Here is a 24317-nt window from a genome sequence, read left to right on the forward strand (position 1 = left end):
TAGTACGGGACATTGGGAGAGATAATGGGCCATGTCTTTAAGCATGGCTTTGCAAGATATACAGAAATGTTCGAATGGACACCTTTTAAAATGATTCTGCATGAAAACTGAAAGCGTGATGTAACATGGTAACTTTGTGGAAAATGATTTTTTGACTAGCTCAAATGATGTGCTGTAGACAAAGGTCTAGGAGAAAAAGCATGGAATGAATTCCTAGCATCACTTTAAATCTTTTCTACGTATCAGCTGTCTTATTATTTTGGAAACTGATGAGTCTCAGTGAGTGCACTTAAAATATCACAAATTATTTCACCAAATAAATATGTATAAAATAAACTAACCTGATATAACATCCCTGAATTATGTTAAATATTTTAATGTTGTCATAGGCATCTAATACAGAGGTGTGTTTCCTTTATCCATGACTGGTAACCTTTATAAAGATCTTATCTTCAGAATAAAATATCTGTGTAGTTAGTATTATAAGGTGCATTCAGGAAATGTGTATATTATTTAAAAAATTTATTTTCTATGCTTCAGATAACAATACTGTTTTAGAAAGTTAAGAATTGTTATACTCAAAGCCGCTTTGATGTTTATGCTGATTTGGGAAGAAATAACCCTCTCCAAAGAAAACAACCCTAAACAAAACTAACAGTACAAACACGCAGCTACTTGCACATAAACCAGAGAAAGTTATTGATTTAGCGACATAATCAATTTATACAGTATTAAACAATTTTATATAATAAAGGTAGACAAAGTTTTCACCACTAAATTTATGCCAAGACTTCCTAGTGTAAGAAAAAACATAGCACTAATCAATTATTTTATGTCTGAGTTGGAATGGCAGGTGACAATCAGAAATGATGAAAATTAAGAGTTCTAAAGAAAGAGGGCCTAAATCCTTTATCGCTTCTGTTAATAACATCTCATTGGGAGAATCAATTGATGTATATAGCTTTTTTTTTCTCATATATGAAAGAGAAATGATATCTGGACATCATCTGGCCACAGTTACAGTTTAAAACAAATTAGAAACATTTTGAGAAAACCCTTTGCCAACAAGAACATAATATATAAAAACTCATTTGTTTTTCATGCTGAAAAAAGGATGCATTGGTAATTTTTGAATAGTTTACTCAGAGGTGATTCCAAAGGCACAGTTTTTGAAAGTGCGATAAACAGCAGGAGGAAGGAAGGTGAAAACAAACAATGAAGGGGCACAAAGACATTTTCTGGGGTGATGCACACGTTCTAGACCTTGATTTTGGAGGCAGTTACACAGGTAGATACAGTTGCCAAAACTCCTCTCACTTTATATATAAGAGCTTTATATTTTACTATATGTAAAAACTACCTTAAGAAAAAAAATCTTAAAAACAGCTGAGTGCCTTATCCAAAGGAGTGTTCCTCTTGAAATATTGCCCCTGCACCCAAAAAAGGAAGAAAAGGAAAAAAAAAAAAGTGATGGAAAATAGACTAATCAAAAAAATGAGGAAAATGCAGGGGCCTCATGTACTTGATTATACCATATTATTTTTTAGTAACACACCATGACTGATTAATAATTTTTTCAGAAAAAAAATCTGGATATTGCAGCACTGATTCACATTTACACCATTTCTCTTTTTGTGCAACTGCTTATTATCCTTTTTCCACAGTTCAGTTAAAAATAATTTTAGTAGCAAAACCCATAACCCTGAATTTACATTTTGTGCCTGTCATGGTCATTGCCCTCACAAGCAACATCAGATCTGAAGCAAATGGTGACTGATGGATTTCTAATGAGCCATTTGTGATGTATCTGAATTGCTTTGTTTTTGCTTTGCATTTTTTCTTAAATTTTATAATTTCTGGGGCTTTATATAAAACAAGTCAACGGCTTCAAAAACAGATCTTAAAGAACAAACAGACAAATAAAACACATTCTAAGACAACAACACTTTTCATTTCAACTTTTATATGAAATGAGACAGACTAACGCTTAAAGACTTGTTTCCTACTTTTTTCAAGGATAAAAATAGTCTTTAAATATGTTCCTACCCAACTCTGTTGTGTTTACGTTATTTTACATATGGCTGTGGTAAATTTTAAAATCTGGGGCTGCTGTGGTTATGAGAAATGTTTTAATATCTGTATTCAGAATACATCTGAGGGTATTATGATTTGAATTGTGTCACCCTAAAAGATCTTGAAGTCATAATACTCATAGTCTCAAAATGTGATCTTTGGAAATGGCATCTTTACGAGTTCACCTGGTTAAAGTGAGATCATGAGTGTGGGATTTAATCCTATATGACTGAAGTTCTCATAAGAAAATGGAATTTGGAGAGAGCTGGACAAGCACAGAAAGAATGGCACAAGGACGCAGGGGCAGAGACCGGCGTGATGCAGTAGAAGCTAAGGGACACCAAGTACTGCTCTAGCAAACTAACAAGGAGGGACAGGGGGAGCTTTTTTAAGGTGGGGAACAACCAGGAACTGGATTCATTCTGAAAAAAAATAAATCAAACTCTCTTTCTTTCCCCCTTTCAATCTAGCTTCAGGGAAGTAAGAGAGTTCATTTATTCATTCAAAATATGGTTCTTGAGTAGCTGTTTAGTTTATCAGTGTCTTCAAGTAATACATTACCACCCAACATGCAACATAGAAGCCTTATAATAAGAAACAGTGATTTTTTTTCCCTCCCCTTCCTTTGTGCTCTTCTCACCAAAAACTAATTTTACTTAATCAGTAAATTCGAAAACCTACTTGTAAAATTATAATTGATCATAGGATATATCAGTCTAACAAAGACGGTGTACTTACTCTTTGAGTTACTCTTTTTTGATGAAATTGGAACTACATGAGGTTCCAATTTTTCCACTGAGAAAAGGATAACCATTTAATCTTGTACAAATTTGTCAGAACTACAGCGATGGCTTCTCGCCCTTGGTGGCTATGGGATAGGTAAGGGGAATACGTGTACTATTTTATATTCAAAGCTAGACTAGTTGATGGTGATCTGAAGCCATGGATTTGGAGTCATGCAGACCTTGGTCTGATATTTAGATTCACCACTTTCTAACATTGTGATTTTGCTTAAACGAGTGAAATGATCTAAGTCTTGGTCCTCTCATATATAAAATCTAGGCATATCTAAGCATCACTAAAAGATTTTGTTGTGGCACAAAATAATATAAACTACCAGTGTCTGGTAGAGATAGTCTCATTAATTGCTTGTGTGAAGGTAATATTAAAACTGCCTAAATGGTAATTTGATAAAATCGGTCCAAATCTTGAATGCTGACACACTTTGATTCATGAGTTTCACTTATAGGAATTTACTGTACAAATTTACATGTATGTGCCTGGAAAGGGGCACATAAAAATCATTTCTCCAAATAATCATTTATAATTGCAAAAAAATTAAAATTTCCTAGGTAGTTGTAATGTTATATCTATAAAACAGAATATGGTGTGATTATCCAAAAAGGAGAGGAAAGATTCACATACCAACAATTATTTTGTTAAAAACTCTGTTTTTTATAAAGTAAAATTTTTCCATCTGCTAAAGGTGGATACCATAGATTGCTGTTGCCTGGATATAATTCTGATGTGATTTTACTTTTATATTAGAACTTATTTCACTTTTATTATTTGCATTTTTGTGCTCCTATGTATAAGCTAAGTAAAGTTAAAAAAAAAAAAAACAACTAGTAATACACCAGAATTTTGTTGTTTTTATTCAATGTTACATACAGATCAACATAGCTTTTTTTACTTATACACGATTTCAAACTTGTTTCACCAATATTCATCAATTTTTTAAAAAGTATCCTTTTAAGAAACAGAAAGTTTCTAAGGTATAGTGCTTTGTAATTTAAGGCACACAGGACAGATTTGCATAAATTATAAACTGAGGAAAAAATTCATGTGGTCAACTGGGAGCAAACCTTCATGTTGTCTGAAAGTCCGTACTAAAGTGTCCATAAGAAAATCAGGCCAAAGAATCAACACAGATGCCAATTACACAGGCAGGAAAGGAGCCAGATGCTGTTGGCAAAACATGCTCCAGAGTGCAGCATCTGGGTCCAATAACTGCCATACAGAGCCCCATCTGCAACTAAAGCTGTTGACTCTGCTTTGGGGGAAGGAAAATCAGGAGTAAAGAAGGCAGTTAAATTCTAAACCGTGCCAGGAATAGCAGAAGGCAGGTTGTAGTCAGCATTCAAATTACATCCTAGCCTGATTTGCTTTTTAATGTCTCGAAACTATGTAAACACTAAACTGTGTTAACTCCAGTTGTTCAGAGTTGAGCCATGTAGGTAGTCCAGTAACTCAGGACACAGGGATTACCTGAAGAGATTTGATGTTCCAGTCAATTTTTATTCCCTAATATTTTCTTCTCAAGGAATAGAAGTGTATGTTCAAGGAAATGCAATTCTTATTTGAGCTATTAAAATATATGTTACTTTAAGTGTTTATCATGATATATAACATGAACTCCTCCAAATAGTATAAAATTTAATAATTTTTACAGAATTTTGATAAGTTTTTTAAGACTTGTCACTTCACAAAATGAAATAAGATATTCATTGCATACTTTACTGAGCCTCCTGAAATTTTTACTCAGTGGAAGTTTGTAGGAAACCTTCAGAGAGCCTTAAACTTAGATAATACACTCTTCCTTAATTACAAAAAGTCTCTTTTTAGTGTTCTTTATTATGTAAACGTGTGTGTGTGTGTATAATAGGATGAATCGACATCTATACAATTCTAAGTATTCATCATTTATAAGATGCTACTCTAATCTTAGTCAGACATTTATTTTAAAAGCAAGATAAATGTTGAGAATAATAGAAACTAGTGATAGAGTTTACAATAAATCAAGAAATGAGCTAAATACTTTGTGTACACATTTTGTTTATCACCGTAACTGAATGAGATATAAATATTATTATTTCCACTTTTTAGATAAGGAAACCAGAAGCTAAGGAAAATAACTAAACTACTTGAACAAAATTCATACTCATCATTAGCAACAGAACCAAACTTTATATCCTAGATCAAGACCCTCTGACTCTAGAACTTCTTCTCTCTCTTTCTCTGAGTAATATAAAATGTAATTCAGTAGAATCACTTCAGTAATGGCAGAAGAAGACTTTGAAACTCTACTCTTACGTAACAGAAACACGAACATGGGAAAATATAATCAAAATCAACTTTTTCAGAACTCTGAAAATGAACTGCAGGCTTGCAACAATCTGAAGAGTATTTATTCAAGAAAAATGGCTAAATCTTATCAGCATAGTCAGCTTTGTGCTGGTTTAACTTCCACTATTCCCATCTCCCTCTCCCCAGCTCTGCAAAAGATTTGAAAACCAACAGCATTGCAGTTATGGCATCTGTGAAGCCAGCAGCCTGACAGCTCGTAGAGAGGGCAGTGCAGGTTTGGAGCTCACCTAAAAGGTTCTCCCCAGGGAATGTCACTATTTCACTGATCTGGCAACTCTCTGAATGTTTCATTCTCAAGAACAGACTTTCTGTGACCTGACTCAAAGCTCATTCTGTTCAAAAAGCCCTGCAGAAAGGGAATTTATGAAAAACAATTAGTGGTGATTGCTTAACACTGTGGGTTGCTTGAGGTGATGATTCCAGTTGAGGCTAACAATAGGTTGACAATACACCTAAAGGTAAAAAGCAGGGAATGAGATTTTCATTGAAAATTTGAAAAGCCAGGCATATTCCTGGGAAATCTGAAGACAATACAACCTGAAAGTTGGTGCACAGGCCTAAGAAAGACATGAAAAGACATTAATCTCCTGTCTCTCACTATGAGGCTCTGTGCGAGCAGGAAGTGAAGACTAAGACAGAGCTATAAACTGCCTCACTGGGTGTTGAATGTAGGCTCAACATATATAGACTCTTTCAGTAAAGGCTAGGAGACTTTCTAGTTCAAGGATATTTTTAAAATCTCTTAAGTCATTAGCTAACCACTAGTTTTGCTAAGCAGAGACTTCAATAGCCACACATTAAAAAAATAATCTATACAAATATTCCAGGAAAATCACTAAGCAAACAATAGTAGATTACAACAACAAAAACAAAACAAAACAAACAAACACAAAATCAGTAACAACTGGAAAAATGCTGGATCTGATTTCCAGGTTTGCCACATTGTATTATTTAAAAGGTCAATTGTTCATATAAAAATTATGAGTTGTACAAGCACAGAAATGTATGTTCCATTTACAGGAATAAAAGCAATCAATAAAAACTATCCCTGAGGAAGCCTGGATATTGGATTTGACAAAGATATTAATTCAACTATAATATATATGTTCAAAGCAAAGTAGAAATCATATCTAAATAATTAGGGAAGCTATGAGACTGACATCTTGCCAAACTGAGAATGTCAGTAAAAAGGTATAATTCTTAAAAAGAAATGAATAGAAATTCTGGAGTTGAAAAGTACAAAAATGAAACTAAAAAATCACTAGAGAGGCACAACCTTAGATTTAAGTTGGCAGAAGAAAGAAGCAGTGAATTTGAAAATAAATCAATTAAAATTATTGATCCTGAAGATACGAAAGGGAAAAAAAAAAGTGAACAGAATCAGATATCTGTAGGACACCATCAAATATGTTAACATACACATGTGAGAATTCCAAAGTCAAAAGACAGAGAGAAAAAGACAGGTAAAACATTTGAAGACATAAAGGCCAAACTTTCCAAATTTGACGAAAAATATTAACCTGCATGCCCATGAAGCTCAACAAATCTCCAAGTAAAATAGACTCAAAAAGATAAAAGTCTAATGGCATGTTAGTCAACCTATCAAAAGGCAAACGGAGGATTTTGGTAGCATCAAGAGCAAAGTGACTCATGTATAAGGGATCCTCAGTAAGATTAACAACCGATGTATCAGAGACCACATAAGCCAGGCGTATTTCAAGTACTGAGAGAAAAAGACTGTTAACCAAGAATTCTATGTCCCTGAAAGCTATTTTTAAAACTAAAAGAGAAATTAAGACATTCCCAGTTTAAAAAAAATAATAATAATAACTGAGAAAATTCATCACTAACACACTTGCCCTTATAGTAAGGGGAATTTTTTAAGCTAAAATGAAAAGACACTGGACAGTAACTTGAATTTACACACAAAAATAAAGAGCACCAGTAATGGTGACTATATAGGTAAATATAAAAGACACTATAAATGTTCTTTTTGTCTGTTTGCTTGTTACTCTTTTATTTTCCTATCTGATTTAAAAGACAGTGAATAAAGCAATAATTACAAAATTGCATTGATGGTTTTATAATTTATAATAACCTAAAGGAAGTGGTGGGAAATGGAGCAATAGTGAAGCAAAGTTTCTGTATACTATTGAAATTAAATTAGTATTAATACTATGTTGATTGCTTTAAGAGGTTAATTGAAATCTATAGGACAACCGTTAAGAAAATAAGTAAAAAATACATAGTAAAAGTAAAAAGGAAATTAAAATGTAATATCAGAAAAAATATCTAACACAAAAGAAGGCAATGAAGAGGAACAGAGGAACAAAAAAGATCTATAACATGTAAAAATAGAAAAACAACGTAAGTACCTTATTTTATCAGTAATTACATTAAATCTAAATTGAGTGAATAATTCAATCAAAAGGCAGAATGGTTTAAAAAACATTCTAATCGCATGCTAACTATAAGAGACATAGAGTTATCATATAATTCAGCAAGTCTACAGTGAGTGATATACTTAAAAAATTGGAAGTATGTGTTCATACACATACTTATGCAAAACAGTCAAAAAGTAGGCAACTTAAAGTCCATCAAATTAAGAATAGATAAATTACTGTACTATGACCATGTGATACAATATTATTGGCCATAAAAAGGAATTAAGTGCTTCAACATAGCTCTTGAAATAATTAGGCTAAGTGTGATAAACCAGTCACAAAAGAGCCCTTGTTGCATGATTCCATTTGTATGAAATCTTCAGGACAGACAAATCCACAGAGACAGAAAACAGATTAGTGGTTTTCAAGACTCAGGAGGGAGAAATGGGGAGGGAATGCCAGTACGTATGGGTTTCTTTTGGGGTGATGAAAATGTTCTAAAATAAGAGAGAGGTAATGCTTTCACTTCTCTGTGAATATACCAGAAACTCCTCAACTGTAACCATTAAAAGGGTGAATTGTATCATATGTGAATCACGCCTCAATATGCAAACTAGTGAAGCCAATGTTAATATAACATTTATATTAATACGTTTTCATGTCTATAATCACATAAAGAAACACAATCAGAAAGCTTACTTCAGCTGGACTTCTATTTTTATACTGAAAAAGAATGCAACCCTACCATCGTAGAAATACAGTCAGTAATCTTTCAAAATTCTGAGGCATGGGCAAACTGACTAAGAGAGTATGTTAATTTAAGAGGAAAAGCCTTGTGACATATTTATGAATTCAAGTCATTAATAGTTCACAATTAGTGGCGTTGGAGTTTCTTGAAAGACTGATTATGTCTCATGAATATTAAAACAAAGTTTAAGCCTTATAGACTTTGTTGCTGGTTTTGTTTTAGATATTTAAGTTCTGAATAAAATGATAATACTGTTTATCTAAATGAAAGCACTACCCTGTTGGCTAATAATGTTTGAGTCTTCTCATTCTGTTTGACGTTGTGAGAATAACATATTTTAGACAAATAGGTGGGCACGCATAAGTGATATATTTCACATGCATGCACGCACACACACACACACACACACACACACATGTTTTTCTCCACACGTATGTATGAGACTGTATTTCAGGAAAGAGAAAACAGCAACTAAATTCAGGACACTCAGGAGCTGGCCAGGAACTAGAAGCTAGGTTTACAGCTAGATGATGGAGTTCTCCTGTTAAACATTTCAATAGACAATTTCACAGAACATCAAAATGAGACAAGGCAACACTGTGACCCTGACGAATCATAGCAAAAAACAAACCTATCCCATAAACAAATCCAAATACAGACAAACCATGAACATTGTCTAAACCATGAGAAGAGCAAACAGTTTTCTATCACGGCTGTCAAAGGAGTGCTGACTCTGTAAACATGTTGGCTACCCCTCTGTCTAGTTTTCCATCCTCCTACATAAGATGTCTGATGAACGCAATCACAGAATGCTTCCTACCTCCTGACAATATCCTATCCAAACCAAAGCTCTACTTTCTTGAACCCTCCCAAAATCACGTGTCACAAACTTGAACCCCTAAGTCCTTTCCAGCACCTCCTATTGGGATGCCCAGTGGATTCACATGCTGGGAGTTCTTCATCACAGCTATGAGTTATAGACCCATTTTGTTCAGCCACAGGTGTGTTCCTGCCAGTGTTTGATGCAACTGATTGTTGAGCACGCATATACATGAATGCATAAACAAATTGTTTTTAGGAACAAAACAGAACTGAATGTCTAAAAGAATATATCAGAGTCTCTGAAAAATATCCTGGAAAATTCGTATACATTGTAGGTTATAATTAATAAAGGTTTTTAAGGAAAATAAAATAAACATAGAGGACTATGAATTGTTTTTTTCTTAGCCTAGCAAAAGTTGTCTTTTTCTCATCATATAGATGGAGAGGCAGTCAACAGTAATTTGTGATGATATATCAATTTTAATAATTGATAATGTCACAAAAAACTCTGGGTTTTTACATTTCTGTATATTTTACAATCACGTCAACTATTGACACTGTTAGTTTTCCCATATTACTAAAGTCATTTATTATTTTTCTTACTGTCATTGATTGTAAATCAAACTATTGCCAGCTATTTCAGAATTCTTTTTAATGAAATAAAGTGCCTAATCTTGACTAGCCACCAAAAATGAGGAGCGTTTGTAAAAACCCTTACATGCTTGAGATGATCCAGAATTCTCCATTTTAATGGCAAGATAAAAGACAGTGCATGAGTTATTTTAGAGGACACCCTGAAATCATTATGATTTATCTCTGGGAAAATAATCATGTAACTATTGTAATCAATTATTCTGCTTCTGTGACAAGAATAAAAGCATTCTAGTTACAATCACCTATTTTTTTTTTTTTTTGCATCTATTTGAGGGACCCATGCACACGAAAGAAGTTAAAGACTATAAGCTAAGGGAGAAGGTATAGCTCAATTGGTATAGCACACGCTCAGCATGCGTGAGGGCCCTGGGTTCAATCCCCAGTACCTCCCATAAATAAATAAATAAATAAATAAACAAACAAACAAACAAACAAACAAACCTAGTTACCTCCTGCCCCAAAAAAGCTATTTACAAATAAAATACCTATTTGGTTATTAAACTTTTGGAATGATAGCAATGGGTACTCAGAATTTCCACTTAGTTTCTTCAAACTTCTTATCTTAAAATTAATTAATAATACAATAGGATTATGGAAAATATGAATAGTTAATGTAAAATTTACCAATAATTTGACAAGTTACCAAACTCAGGGTAAATTCCCAAAGAACCCAAACTCATGATAATTTCTCAGAAGTAACTGGAAAGGTTTAATTCAATAGCTCCACTCAGGACACGTATTGTGACGCTCATTTTCATGGAATGGTCCAAAATAATGCTGAAGTGGCAAAGGCGCGTTTTGAAGAAATAAGTACATTTGTAAGATGTGTCACATCTGGACATTGGATTTCCAGGGTCAGATTTGTTTATTCCTTTCTTGACATGATACCTGAACTTTGGTTTTTGTAAATTTTAAATGAATATGACACTACCGTGTCAGGAAATGGCTCTTCATCTTGGGACCATTATTTTTAATTAATTGATGTAAAGTGAAAATAATGTCCAGACATATCCCAAAGACATTCGGAACTCCAGGTAATTTCATGAAGAAAACAGTGAATACATTACTCACCGATAACTATTGCCAAAGTCAGTACAGGTAGAATTGTTCTTACAAGGATTCGTTTTGCAGTCACTGGATTCTTGTTCACAAAAATTTCCTTCCCAACCAGAAAGGCGCACACACTGGTAGCTCTGAGGGAATATGAAAATTATGCAACTTTTAGGATACTTGTGACTATTAAGCCTATAATTCAGTTATTACTCTTGGTTATTTTGATCTCTCTGCCAATTTGTATTTTTTTTTTCCATTTTTATAGGATGTCAATACTTGCCAAAAACTACCACAGTTTAAAACACACAGGGGGCACAGTTTAAAAACTGCATGAACATTATTCTTTAGTATCTAACTCAAAAAAATTAATATTAATGTATTAAGCTCACAGTGCAGAGCTATTCTGTCTTGTTAAATGTCTTAATAGGAAAATAGTGCATTAGTAATATGAAGGCTAGTGATTGTGTAAAGCTAAGTAACTCAATATGGTACCCAGCAACTAGCTCATGTGTTTAAAAAATAACCACCACAAAATAAACCTTCTGACAAGTTTGTGGTATTACTTACAAATAATTAATTTATGTAAATACAGTACTGTTGGTTGATTGAAATTGTAAAACTTTGCCTATTATTTTTCTAAAGAATAGAATTGGCCTATAACAATATTCAACATAGTGAAAGAAAAGTTGCTTTTCCAGATTGTGTAAATGAACAAACAAATAACAAACACCTCAAATTACAGTGGGTCAATAATTTGTATATCAAAAAGAAATTTGAAGAATAGGGCTCTTATCAAAAAAATTAGGATCTCAGGTTTAGAGATTCTAGATTATGAAAAATACTAAAATCCATGTTAGGCGCTCCCTTGATCTTCACTATTGAGTACAGTAGCCACTGGTTACATGTGGTTATAGAGCATTGAAATGTACCTGGTTCCAACTGAGATGGGCAGTAAGTATGAAATACACATTGGAGTTTTGAAGATTTAGTAAGAAAAAAAGAATATAAAGTATCTCACTAATAATTTTATGACTTACATATTTTAGTGGTAGTATTTTGGATATAAAGAGCTAAATACACGATTATATTATTAAAATTAATTTCGCCCACTTCCTTTAACTTTTTATTTTTTTTTAACATGTCTGCTAGAAAATTTCTCATTACATTTCTACTGGACAGAGTCATGGTAAGATGATGCCATCCCAGCTTCTTCACTTGGGAATGGAGCTAAGTCTCCATGGTTCTGTGAACATACACAAGGAGCAGGAACTCCCTGAGGTTGAAAAACACATGTTGGTTTAACATATCCCAGAATCTTGAGAAGACTCAGCACCCAGTGGGTGCTTAATACATGTTAATTGAACAATGGAAACTAATAGATATGACAGGAAAAAATAATGTAAAATATGATGTCAGTACACCAAACAGACTTCAAAAGGATTCTATAACTTTGATAGAGGCAGACATAAGGTTTGTTTCAAATATTACAGCCAAAATAGCATATTAAGCAGAGACACAAGTGCATTCCTGCTCCATGTACCTGCATTTAGGTTACAATAATCAGTAAGCATGAGAAGCTCCACTGAGGAGGCCCTTACTTTGGTTACAGGGCAGGTGGGTTTGCCCTGCCTTGTGAGCAGCTGCAAAACAGAGGGAAGAAAGCCACCACACCACACCATCAACATCAGGCTTTACTCCTGAACATGTGTTCATTCTCCACTCAGAGGTCTCAGTCATAGAACTCACAGTTTGCTGGATTTTACCAGCAATTTTCTCATGCATTCTGCCCCCTGAATGTTTTCTCAACGAGTTTGGCACCATTCAGAAAGCTTTCATTGGTTATGGTTGGCTTATTCTTTTCCCTTCTCTCTTGTTTTTTTTTATACATTAATAGAGGACTTACATGAAAATCTAAGGTAATTATTATATTTTGTTTTATGCATATGCTATTTAAGATAGGGAAGCAATTATATAATAGACAACTGTCTGCAGTAGTGAATAGGGGACCACAGACCCAACTCAGCGATAGACACGCGGGCAGAGCTGGATGCATGGCAGGTACACAAAACCCATGGAGCAAGTGAGGTGCCCTGTAGTTACGCTCTGGCAATTCACTTTCTAAGAGGTGTGAATCATTTCTGTAAAGACAAATGCATGAGTTTACCACTGGTTTTAATTTTGATGTCTCAGTAATAATTTGAACCAAATTTAGTGAGTGAGTCAAAAAGCCAATTGAATTTCTTTGTCATTAAAGCCATACATTCCTCAAAAGCTAATAATTATTGGTACTCTTGATGATTTAATAATTAGTAGAAAGTTATCATCCAGGTAATGGTATAATTATCATTAAAGTCAGGTATCACAGCCGTAATTCCCAGATACGATGGATCTGCATGAAACCGAAACATGCAAGGATGAAGGAAATAGACATTTTTCTAATGTTAAACATTAAAAAACATAAATGTTGAAGTGGGCAGGGATGAATACTAACTAGAATTAACCCAGAGTTCAAAATTTCCAGTCATCTGTTGTTTACTTGATTCAGAAGCATTATTCTGAACTCAGACATTTTTAGTGAAAAGTACTTTCCTATTCAATATTGTAAAGTTAATTAATTCCAGTAACTTGAAATAACAGTAAAAGGTGAAACACTATTTTTAAACCATATTACCTTGGTGTTTAATAATTAAATAATAGTATTTTGAGCTATTTTTGCTAAGAAAGAAAATGTGTTTAATGTACATTTACTAAAATGAGTAAAATGAGTGGTTTCATTGGTGTATACATCTATCAAAATTCATCAAAGTGTACATCTGAAATATATGTAGTTTATTGTACAAGAACCATACTACAATAAAGGTGTAAATTCAGATAAAAGACTTTACATAGTTTGAAAATAGGCATTGTGAAGAAGACAAGAAAAACACAAAAGATGACACAGATCTAGCTCAGTGAACTACACAGCCAGTGAGACAAAAAACAGTGCTGTCAAGTTGATAGGTACAATAACTACATATATAATAACACTGTATAGAATATTCCACATGTAATAATGAAGTTTAGTTTTTCAGATCAAGAGCTAGATATTTTCAATCTCTGTGATCAGTGAGAAACATACAAAGGTAAGAAGGACAGCATCATTCTGAATATAAATTTGGAAGTCTGAGAGGTGCAATCTGAACACCAGCTTTGTTGCATATTAACTATCTAGACGTATCTGGTGTCTTAATTTTCTATTGCTGTGTAACAAATTACCACAAATTTAGCAGCTTTAAGCATAAATTTGCTGTCTCAGTTTCTGTGAATCAAGTTAGTCAAATCCCTTGCTTAAAGTCTCACCAGCAAGGTATTGACTGGGGAGTTCTGGGTCCTTCTTCAAACTCAATGACTGTCAGCAAAATTTATTGCATCATGGCCCTAAGAATTAGGTCTGTTCACTTGCTAGCTGACAGGAAAGAATGGCTCTTAGATCCAGAAGCTGTCACATCCTTGGCACATGGTCTCCTCTTCTCAAAGTACGGTGGTTTGTTCCTTCAAGGCCAACACAGGAGCATCTTGTCTCTTTTATGGATTCATCTAATTAGGTCAGGCCCATCTGGGATATTCTTACATTTCAAAAATCAAAGTCAACTGATTAGGGACCTTAGTTACATCTGTAAAATCTTTTTTTTTTTTTTTTAATATAAAGTAATATAATCATGGCAGGAATAACTCATTATAGTCACAGATCTCACTTACACTTAAGGGGAGGAGATTTTACAGAATATGTGCCCCAGGAGGCGGGAATCTTGCGATCAGCTTATTATTCTGCCTACCCCATCAACTAACCAATTTAATTTCTCTGATTAACCTTTCCCTAACCACCCCCTTATAAATGCACATTTTTAAATGCACTGACAGAGGGAGATTGACAGCAAAGTTACACAGACTGAAATAAAATTTATTCCAAATCTTTAAGTCCCCTCTTATACCAAATAGAGAACAGAAAAACAGGGAAACTCCCCAATTTATCTTTTGAGACTAGTAAAATCTAGTTACCAAAACCTGCATATAACAAGCATATAACAAGAAATGCAAACTCCACCAATCACACCTATAATCAAAAAAGTAAAATTAAAAAAATAATGATTTTTAAGTAATTGAATTAACATAATCAGAATATGTTCTCTTATGAGTTGGTAGTTTGGGGGATTTTTTTTTTCATTTTTTCCTCCACAAAGATAGAAGTATGTTTCAACACAAGATAATCTATTAAAGAAGGAAAATAATGATTCGATCATCTCAAATTCAAAAAAAGTATTAGAAAATTCAACAGCCATTCATGAAAATTCTCTTAGCAGATGAGAACTTAATGGGAGTGTCCTCATATTAATAAAAGCTATTTACCAAACAAACAAATTCTGACAAACATCGTTTTTCCAAAAACAACTAGGGATGCTGAATCAAATACATGCAATAATTATTGAATTCTGCAAAGAACAACCAAGGCTGACCGGCTCTCCTAAACTCTGGAAAGAAGCAAAACAAACTAAGGTAAAATCATCACACTTGCCTCTGCTTTTAAGGCCAAGACATTTGCTTTTTAAAATTCAGATAAATAGAAGCTAAGCAGAAAGAAGTAGCTGGAGCTTCCAGCAATCTCCCTATAATCTCCTTTGAATGGAAACTGCCCAGCACAAGTCAAAAGCAGCTGAAGTGAACAGCAAAGATTCAGTTGTCTTGAGTTGCAGGAATAGAGGTGGAGTTTAGGGCCTGCAAATGGGCTGGTCTTGCTGGACACTTCTGGCTTTCACTTATACCCCAGAGGGCCACGGTCAAGAAGTAAGACAAGCGAGTGAAAACCCCAGCCCAAATCATGCTAAACCCCACTCAAAATTTTAGTTGAAGTCATCTATCTTTCTATTGCCCTATCAGAGAAATTAAGTGCTCTTTAGAGGAAGTTAACATTAGAGAGAACTTTTCAATCTTTGTTACCAATATCTGGTATTCAATTAAAAAAATTGAAGAAATGCTGATGACCAAAACTCGAGAGAAAAACAGACAGTAGAAATACACTATTCAAATAGTGTGTTATTGGATATTTTAAAATGCCTATGATTAAGATATGCTAAAACATAGAAGGCCAGATTGGAAATTTCACTAGAAACCTGGTAAAAAAAAATCAAAGAAATACTGTACATTTGAAAATAATAATCATTGAAATTTAATAATTAATCATTTTATTTTAATAAAATCTGAGCAGAGGGTTAGTAGTAAATATCCAGATTGAAGCACATGAAGAAAAAAGAAGAGATGCCAGAAAAAAAAAAAATCTGACAAATATGGGAAATAATGAAAATGATTGGTATATGTTAATTGGAACACTAAAAGAGGAGAGAAAGAAATTGAATGAGAGCAATATTTGAAAATTACTGCCTGCGAATAGTCCAAAGATAACAGAGGACAGTAACTGCAGATTTAGAAAGCTCTCCAGACCTGTGCTGGATAAGTTCAAAGAAAGCGTTATCTACAGTAACACCACTGATAATGAAAGACAAAGAGTAAGTCTTAAAAGCAGCTGAAGAACAAAGACACTTACCTTCAAAGGGGCTTCAGGACTGAAGACTTAACTTCCCAATAGTGGAAGCAAGACCCGGTCGACCAATATTCTAATGGAGTGAGAGAAATTAACTGCCAGCCTAAAAGTCTATGCCCTTCAGTTGAGAAAGAAAAACTCATCTTAAGAAAAAACAAAACCTGATAAGGTCCTGCAGTTTTTAAGATTGTGGGAGTTTGGTGACAGATAGCTGGGGTTTAAACTCGAGCTCCATGAATTATGAGCTATATAATCATAAGCATGCTACTTAATCTCAAAGGACATCAGGAGTAATGGTACCTGACTGATGAGAGTGGGAGGGTTAAGTGAGTACTTAGTGTCGGGCTTCATATGCTCTCTGACTCATAGTAAGACACCAGCAAATTTTAGCTAAAATGTTCTCTTGCCTGTGACCTGTCCAGGTAATCTGAACAACTCCTCTGTCTTGGATTCCTGTTTCTTTGGCATTTTTCCGCCTGGAATACCTGTATTTACTTCCCCTGACCTCTGCCCCAACTTTATAAATTTTATTGCCACTTCAAGGTCAACATAAATGACACATGCTACCTGAAGCCTTGATCATGTACTCCGGTATATTTTCCTTTCTCACAACTACTATTTCATCTTTTATGACACTATTTATGTACGCTAGTTATTTGTATACAAAGTCTATCTTCTACTTAGCACATACCGTATTTTAAAACATTGTACTTATTTCATTGTGTATTTCTCTAGCTTGTAAAATGTAAATTCTAAGAGGGCAGAGACAGTCTGTTTTGCTGACCAATTATCAGTATCTGGAATACTATCTTTAAAAAAATTATTTATTTAGTTTGTGGGGCTTTTTGGGGGGGATTTGGAGGGGAGATTATTAGGTTTATTTATTTATTATTATAATGGAAGTACTGGGGTTTGAATCCAGGACCTCCTGCATGCTAAGCATGCACTCTACCACTGAGCTATACCCTCCCCCCTGTAATACTGTCTTATATTTGACTGAAAGAATGGATGTTAGAGCATGAAATATATATGATATTAATTGGTAATAATATAGTCACAAAGAATATTTTCTTTATGATTTCTAGGTGTTTAATCATCTCATTTTCCTAACAAGAAAGAATATATTTTAGAATTCCTTTAAATAACGCTTCCAGAACAATCAACTAAAACCAGTTCTATAAATGAGGTTTAAAAATCCCACTGAAGGAAGAATTGGATTGATGTTCTATGAAGTGTTTACATTATATTTGATTCAATCTTAACCACAAAATTTACCTTATTTATGAAACTTACCACTTAGATTCCTGAAAATTTAGATATGCACTAAAGAATAAACATGACAACATTTTGATATTATGGTCTTTTTCTGACTCGTTATTCATATAATCCTAAGCAGAAGGACAAAGATTTCTTTTTTCATTAATAAACTGGAAAAAAATTGAAAATCCATAATGAATTCAGTCCTTGTAAGAATAAAGGGTTCTGCGTATTGACTTATGTTTCCTTTTAAGGTTATTTTAAGTACTCGGTTTAATCTATAAAGATTTATAGAATTAACCATAGACATAAAGATTGGCAAATAAAGATTGGGTATTAGACATAAATACAGCAATCTTTATTCTTAAAAACAAACAAGCAAAACTATGTCAATATTATTTCTTTTAGCTGGAGAAAATGATTTATCTTGGTGCTTTATATCTAAAGCAAAATAATATGTATTATTCTGACAGAAAGTTAATAGGCTATTTAAAAAAAACATTTCTATAGAAATTTATAAATGCTGAATTTGATTGAACATATTTTGAAATAAAGCAATGAAAATATATGTTAAATTGAGTGATACTCTCATGGCAGAACTGTTTTAGAAAAACACAGTTTCTTTAACTTAAGAAAATGTAATACAAATATGTGAAGAGTATGAAAAGCTGCATGCTATATTTGAGTATTAATAGGATATAAATCAAACTATGTTGACCTTTTAAAACACTTCCTGAAGGAAATAAGATACTTAGTCATTGTTTTCATGTAAAGATATTTTTCATTAGCGATAAAAGAGCAAATTTCTGCTAGTTTTATTTCCTACATTCTCATCAATCTACTAATAAAATTCATGTTATATTCTTCAAAATAATCTCCGCTGTTTACCTACTCTGCTATTTTCGACCCATAGTCTCTGTTAGCAATCCATTTGCGATAATGTATTTCTCTTATTGCATGACTTACCTTCATAAACCATTCGTGACCCTTTCCAAAGTGTTCCCTTACCTACAGCAGTGGCTTTTGTTTGTTTGCTTGCTTGTTTGTTTGTTTGTTTTTAAAAAGTTTAAAACTAGAATAAAGGGGCTTAGGCTACCAGTACTAGAAATGTATTCTTTAATGATAACATAGCTATGATGGGAAAATAGTTATAGGCATTGAGGTGTACCGTTCAAACACACTCTTGTATCTTGAATACCACTTTCCTTATTGACTTGGTTGGACAACTGGAGATGCAGTCTATTCCCAGAGCTCTGTCCCAAGGACAAATATAATACCTGAGAATACAAAAAATATAAACTTCCAAGGGACTATCACAAACAAAAAAATGCCAGAATTTGAAAGCAATCCTGCTATAGATAATTTAGATGTTTGGGACAATTACTTTTTGGTCTGAAAGTCAAATGACAGTGGTAATGCAGGCACATCATGGACTGAGTAATCACTTTTATCCCCCATCAGGCTGCTTCTAAAATAAATCTTAGAACGATAACACATAGCTGTTTCTCTCATGCTCAGTTTTTGTGCACTTTATAAAGCTCGTAGCACTGTGTATCTTTTATTGCTCGAAGCTGTCTGCAACACTAGATTATTTGGCTCAGTTGTTTTAAAAAATGTTGTTTGTTAATTTTAAATAAGAAACTCTTACAGAAACACATTTCCCGAGGGCGCATGAATAAACAAAGCAGGATAAAGCAGATGTGCTCTGACTGAGCAGGGGAGGAAGCCCAGAGCCCAGCCCATTTAACTGTCGTAGCCCCTCTCCCCGAATACCAGTCCCCAAGGACCATTCTTTCCCCTCGAGTCTCAAAACACAGATTGAAAACCACTGATCCATCCAACCTATTCCATCTTATAATGAGAAAACTAAACCCGCAGAGGCTAATTGCTCAAGCTACTCTAACTCTTTGACAGCAAAATAGAATTAGAACTCAAGTCTCCTGACCCCCTGTCCAGTATTCCCAAATGTAGCTAAAAAAAATCAATTAAAAATATCTGGTCAGTTAATAAAATCAGAAATATATTTTCTGAAATACAGCCCAGAAAACAATCTGAGAATTTTGTTAAGGCAACCTTCAAATCGTGCATTTTGAATAATTCTCTTAATAGGTGAATTCCCCTGTTCTGTTTTCTCAGTCATTAAGAGACTAGATGATCTAGCTGACACCAAAATGATGCCATACAAACAGTGACCAACAGTCATTTTCTTTACCTTCATCATGGAGATGGCAAAGGAGGAAGCCGTACTGGTAACATTTAACCAGTGGTAGTGGGTTTATAACCAATGCTACAAGCTGCAAGTGCAGGAAGTAAAGAGAACTGCTCTGACCCTACAGGTGCTTTCAGGCTGGGTATGGACAGTGCTCACACTCACTGCGCTTGATGGTGACAGAGAGTAGAGATAGTAAGCATCATCGCTTTGACTGAAGGACACAGTCGTGGGATATTTGCAGCCTCAGGATATATGCAAATCAGTGTGCCTGGAAGTTTTCAAACCACAAGTACAGATCGCATTTCCAGCATAGTGACCCCAAGGGAAATGAGCATCTCTAAAAATAGAAAAGTAAGCTAGGTTTTTTTCACAGCAGAAGTAGAAGCAAGTACCACACAAATAATGTAATATTTGCTTATTGTTTTAGATATTTCCAAGAGACCCTTACAACAGATCATTGCATCACTTGGTAAAGTAAAATAAATGAATATGACAAAATATAAAGATATTTTAAATGTGTCCTTCAATTTATTTAGACTGTTTTACATACTCTAAAACATTGGGCTCTTGATATTTTAAATTTATAAGGATTTTTATCTCAAATTCTGTAAAAATTAGGTAGAGGTTTTCTTTATGTTTAAACAGAAAACATTTATGTATAACTAGGTAGATGGAGGATAGATAGACACAATATATTGCATATAATTATAGATATATCTAGCATATATAATGATATATGCATATAGTATATTTCCAATAAATTTTACATTTTATATATATAATAAAATTTAATGCCATCCAAATCTAAAGTTTATTTCCAGAGTTAAAGGGATAATCTTCAGCAAATACCATATATTGTAATTTTTCTGTATTTTTTTCCTTTTCTAAACATAGTTATTTCCTAGCAATTTCCAAGAAGAATCTTAGCTCCTCACAGTTAAAAGAGCACTGGTTAAAGAGTCACAATGTAAGAACTAATGTAAGTCATAATTTTCATGACCTAAATGATTGTTCAATGCTTTGAGTCTCTGTGGGTTGCCCTTTCTTGACAGGAGATCTGTTTTGCCATAGCTATTTTCCCACCATGATGGTACTGTAGGCTGATAAGCTACCTTTGCGGTAGAAATCAGTAGTGAGAAAGGTGATGTAAGAACTCAACCTCAGGTGTTGTGACAAAGAAAGTAGCAGGCAGGAAGGGCGAAGACCACCGCGTAACAATGCTCAGAAAAGCATGGACTGCAATTTCAAATCACCCTCCCTTATCATCAGCCTGTTGGGACCCATGAATCCAATGATAATTCCAAGAAGTAAGTTTGTTATTCTCAAATTTCATTAATTATGAAAACAAGCCCTCTGCGATGTGTTGGGCATTTTAGAATTTAATGTTACTGATTTGATCACTACACCTTTCTCGCCTCAGGATAATCAGATGGATAATTCTTTCTTCCTTTGTTCCTTCTTTATCTTCTTTCTCTCCTTTATTTATTTATCTATTCATTCATTCATTTATTTTTTGTAGAATCAGGAAATGAAGACATATTTTCACTCTATCTATAAGTAAAATTTTCTACTTAAATTAAACCACTTATGGGTTCATATATTTTCTACATACATGAAACCATTGACTTACTGTGAATGGAGCTATGAGTGAAATACCCCAGAGGAGGAGTCAGGGTGTTTGGTTCTGGTCTACGATGCTGCTACTTGCAAGCTACGGAGCAGCTCATCTAACTGCTCATAACAGGGCATAACATTTATATTAATAAATGTGGACTAGGTGACTAAGCTCCCTGTCAACTTCTCTCTCCTTTGTGTCCTCACAGAGATTGTTCCCAGAGTACATCACAACAAACGTGCCATATAAAATATCTCATCTCTTCAAAAGTTTCCTATGGAATCCTGTCTAAAACAGTTTGGGCCAGAACTGGTTTAGCACATGGACTAAGGCGCTAAAACTAATGCACTAAAATCTCATTTTGAAGCTGATTGTCTGTGAGTCAGTTGGCAAAAAGGACTCTGTCAGTGGTTGCAGGTGTGGCGTGGATGACCCAGAGCATGGCCCAGTAGAACAACTGATATTATACCAGCTGGAAAGGGGGCTGGGATACTGATGGAAGAGAATGCGCTGGCAAATACAGTGCCACAGGCATTTAGGAGGAGGAAGGAGAAATCATAAGAACAATGGAATTAGATGGCTCTTGCTGAGTGTCACTGATGCAGCTAAACAGCGAAAGAAAGGTGGGGGTGGATGATCACCATTTTAAAGAGTAAGAGTTAGGATACTTCTTTGGAAGTTTATAAAGAGACTTTCATCTCCTGCAGCTGGAGAGATGTTAAAACTGAGGAGCAGGCCAGGACCTAATTATAAGAGCAGTAGTACCCAAATCCCCCGGAACACACTAGGACTGTAGAAGGAGGCACCCCCTTCCTTTGTTTGAAGATGACACCAAGATCACTGTCTTGCAAGATCATATGCACATGCCCTCCACTAGGACTTAGCCCCACCTAGCTGGAGGTCTAAAGATGACATGACCACATCTTCCTTCACACAGATATCACTGGCCTATCTCCACATGTACAGAGGCAGTAAAGGGTGTAGACAATTGTACCAACAGTGGAGTTTCAAAGGAATGGTGAAATCTCACCTTGGCAACCCTCTGTGACCCTTGCTGTTACCTAAATTCTACAAGTCTCCTACTTTAGAATGTTGCAATAATTACATAGCACATCTGTGACTTCAATACAGCCGCTATTTCTACAGGAATGCAATGTATGTTAGCTATGAATATTCATGTTAGGTATTCCGGATCTTCTTTTCAATTCCTTAAAGACAAAAGCTCACTTTCCCAATTCACCCCTAATGTAAAAGAATCAAAATTAAATTGAGTGATTGAGAAGAATGACAGGCTGAAAAAAATCTGTTGGCATCTTAATTTTTAATCTCTTCCATATATCAAAGGTCATTTTAAAAATATAATATTATATAATATATATGAATCAGACTTTACTGCTAGCCTGTACTGCTATTATATATCTATGTATTTATATGTACCTATATGTATATATGTATATTATATATGTATGTAATAGTATATATTTTATAATTTGTGATATATTCTGTTATTACACACATGTTTATATATTTGTATATCTATAAATATATATGCATGTATGTATATAGTTATTTTTATTTATAAGAGGCATGAGTAATTAAGTATAAAGGGTCAATTTTCTTTGACAAAATACACCTGTGGGAAGCTCAGACTTTCATAAACCAAGTCTATAGAAAGACATGTTCTTCTTTCAATTAACAGATACCTACTGATGCCCTTCCATGTTCTGGGCACCAGGCATACAGAAATCAACAAGTGAGAGAAGGTCCCCGAGGTCACAGTGGCCTCAGGCTCACGATCTAGTAGGACGACAGACGGAAGGAGGAAACCACAAGCACTCAGGATGTGCACAAAATCACCAGCGTCTGTGCCATGAAGAGAAATAACAGCTGGCACTGAGAGTGTTAAAACACATATTTGACAAATTTTTATTTAAAACGTATTTGACAAATTTTTATTTAAAACATATTTAACAAATTTCAAACTTTGCACCTCATGACGAGTGACAGAAATATTAGGTATCTTGATTGTGGTGGTGGTTTCATTGGTGAATATAACTGCCAAAATTCATCAAACTGTACGTTTGAAATATGTGTAGTTTACTGTACAGGAATTACATTCCAATAAAATGTCAAAAAATAAAATAAAAGTTAAAACATATTTATTTAACAACTTAGCTTTGTGGGTCATGGGATATTTTTTTCATCACACTTTATGGTCAAGGCAATTTATTCCTCTCTGTCTGTGAGAGCCTTGAGGGAAGGGATTGTGGATTGCTTACTATTCTGTCTTCAGTTCAGAGCATAACATTTGGAGCCTTGATTACATTTGAATCAGTGCACAAACTGCTCTTGCAAACCAAACAGAAAGGACATAATGTCAGCAATTTATGGAACATTTATAGACTGAAGACAGTGCTTAGTTCTGTCCTAGGTCTTGAAGGCTCAAACCTTATATTGACGTACGATTGCATAAAATAAATGATGAAAAATTATTTCACAATATTACCTGAATTTCTCATAAACACACACATTGTTTCTACTTTTAAAATGAACTTTCTTATCATCTCCAAATGAAATGATAAAATGCTCTTTTGGTTGGTCTACAGATGAATATGTAAAATTGAAATATGAGACACAATCAACCTTATTAAAAATTTCCTCTTTTCTTCTCAAAACCAAATCAAGTTTTATATAACTAAAATTTAGAGAGCAAACACACATTGAGAAAAGTATATTTACAGTAGAATTTTGTGTTTAATTCCATCATCAAATTAAAT

At 34.1% G+C, this 24317-nt stretch overlaps 1 protein-coding gene across 1 annotated transcript in view; it reads right to left on the bottom strand.

The window, feature by feature from the left end:
- Positions 1-24317, bottom strand: part of EYS (eyes shut homolog) — a 1185464-nt gene that overhangs the window by 797604 nt on the left and 363543 nt on the right. The window contains 1 exon segment of the mRNA XM_010967844.3: positions 10900-11021. Coding sequence (XP_010966146.2) covers positions 10900-11021 — 122 coding nt within the window.

Source organism: Camelus bactrianus, chromosome 8, assembly GCF_048773025.1.
Source record: "Camelus bactrianus isolate YW-2024 breed Bactrian camel chromosome 8, ASM4877302v1, whole genome shotgun sequence".
NCBI lineage: Eukaryota > Metazoa > Chordata > Mammalia > Artiodactyla > Camelidae > Camelus > Camelus bactrianus.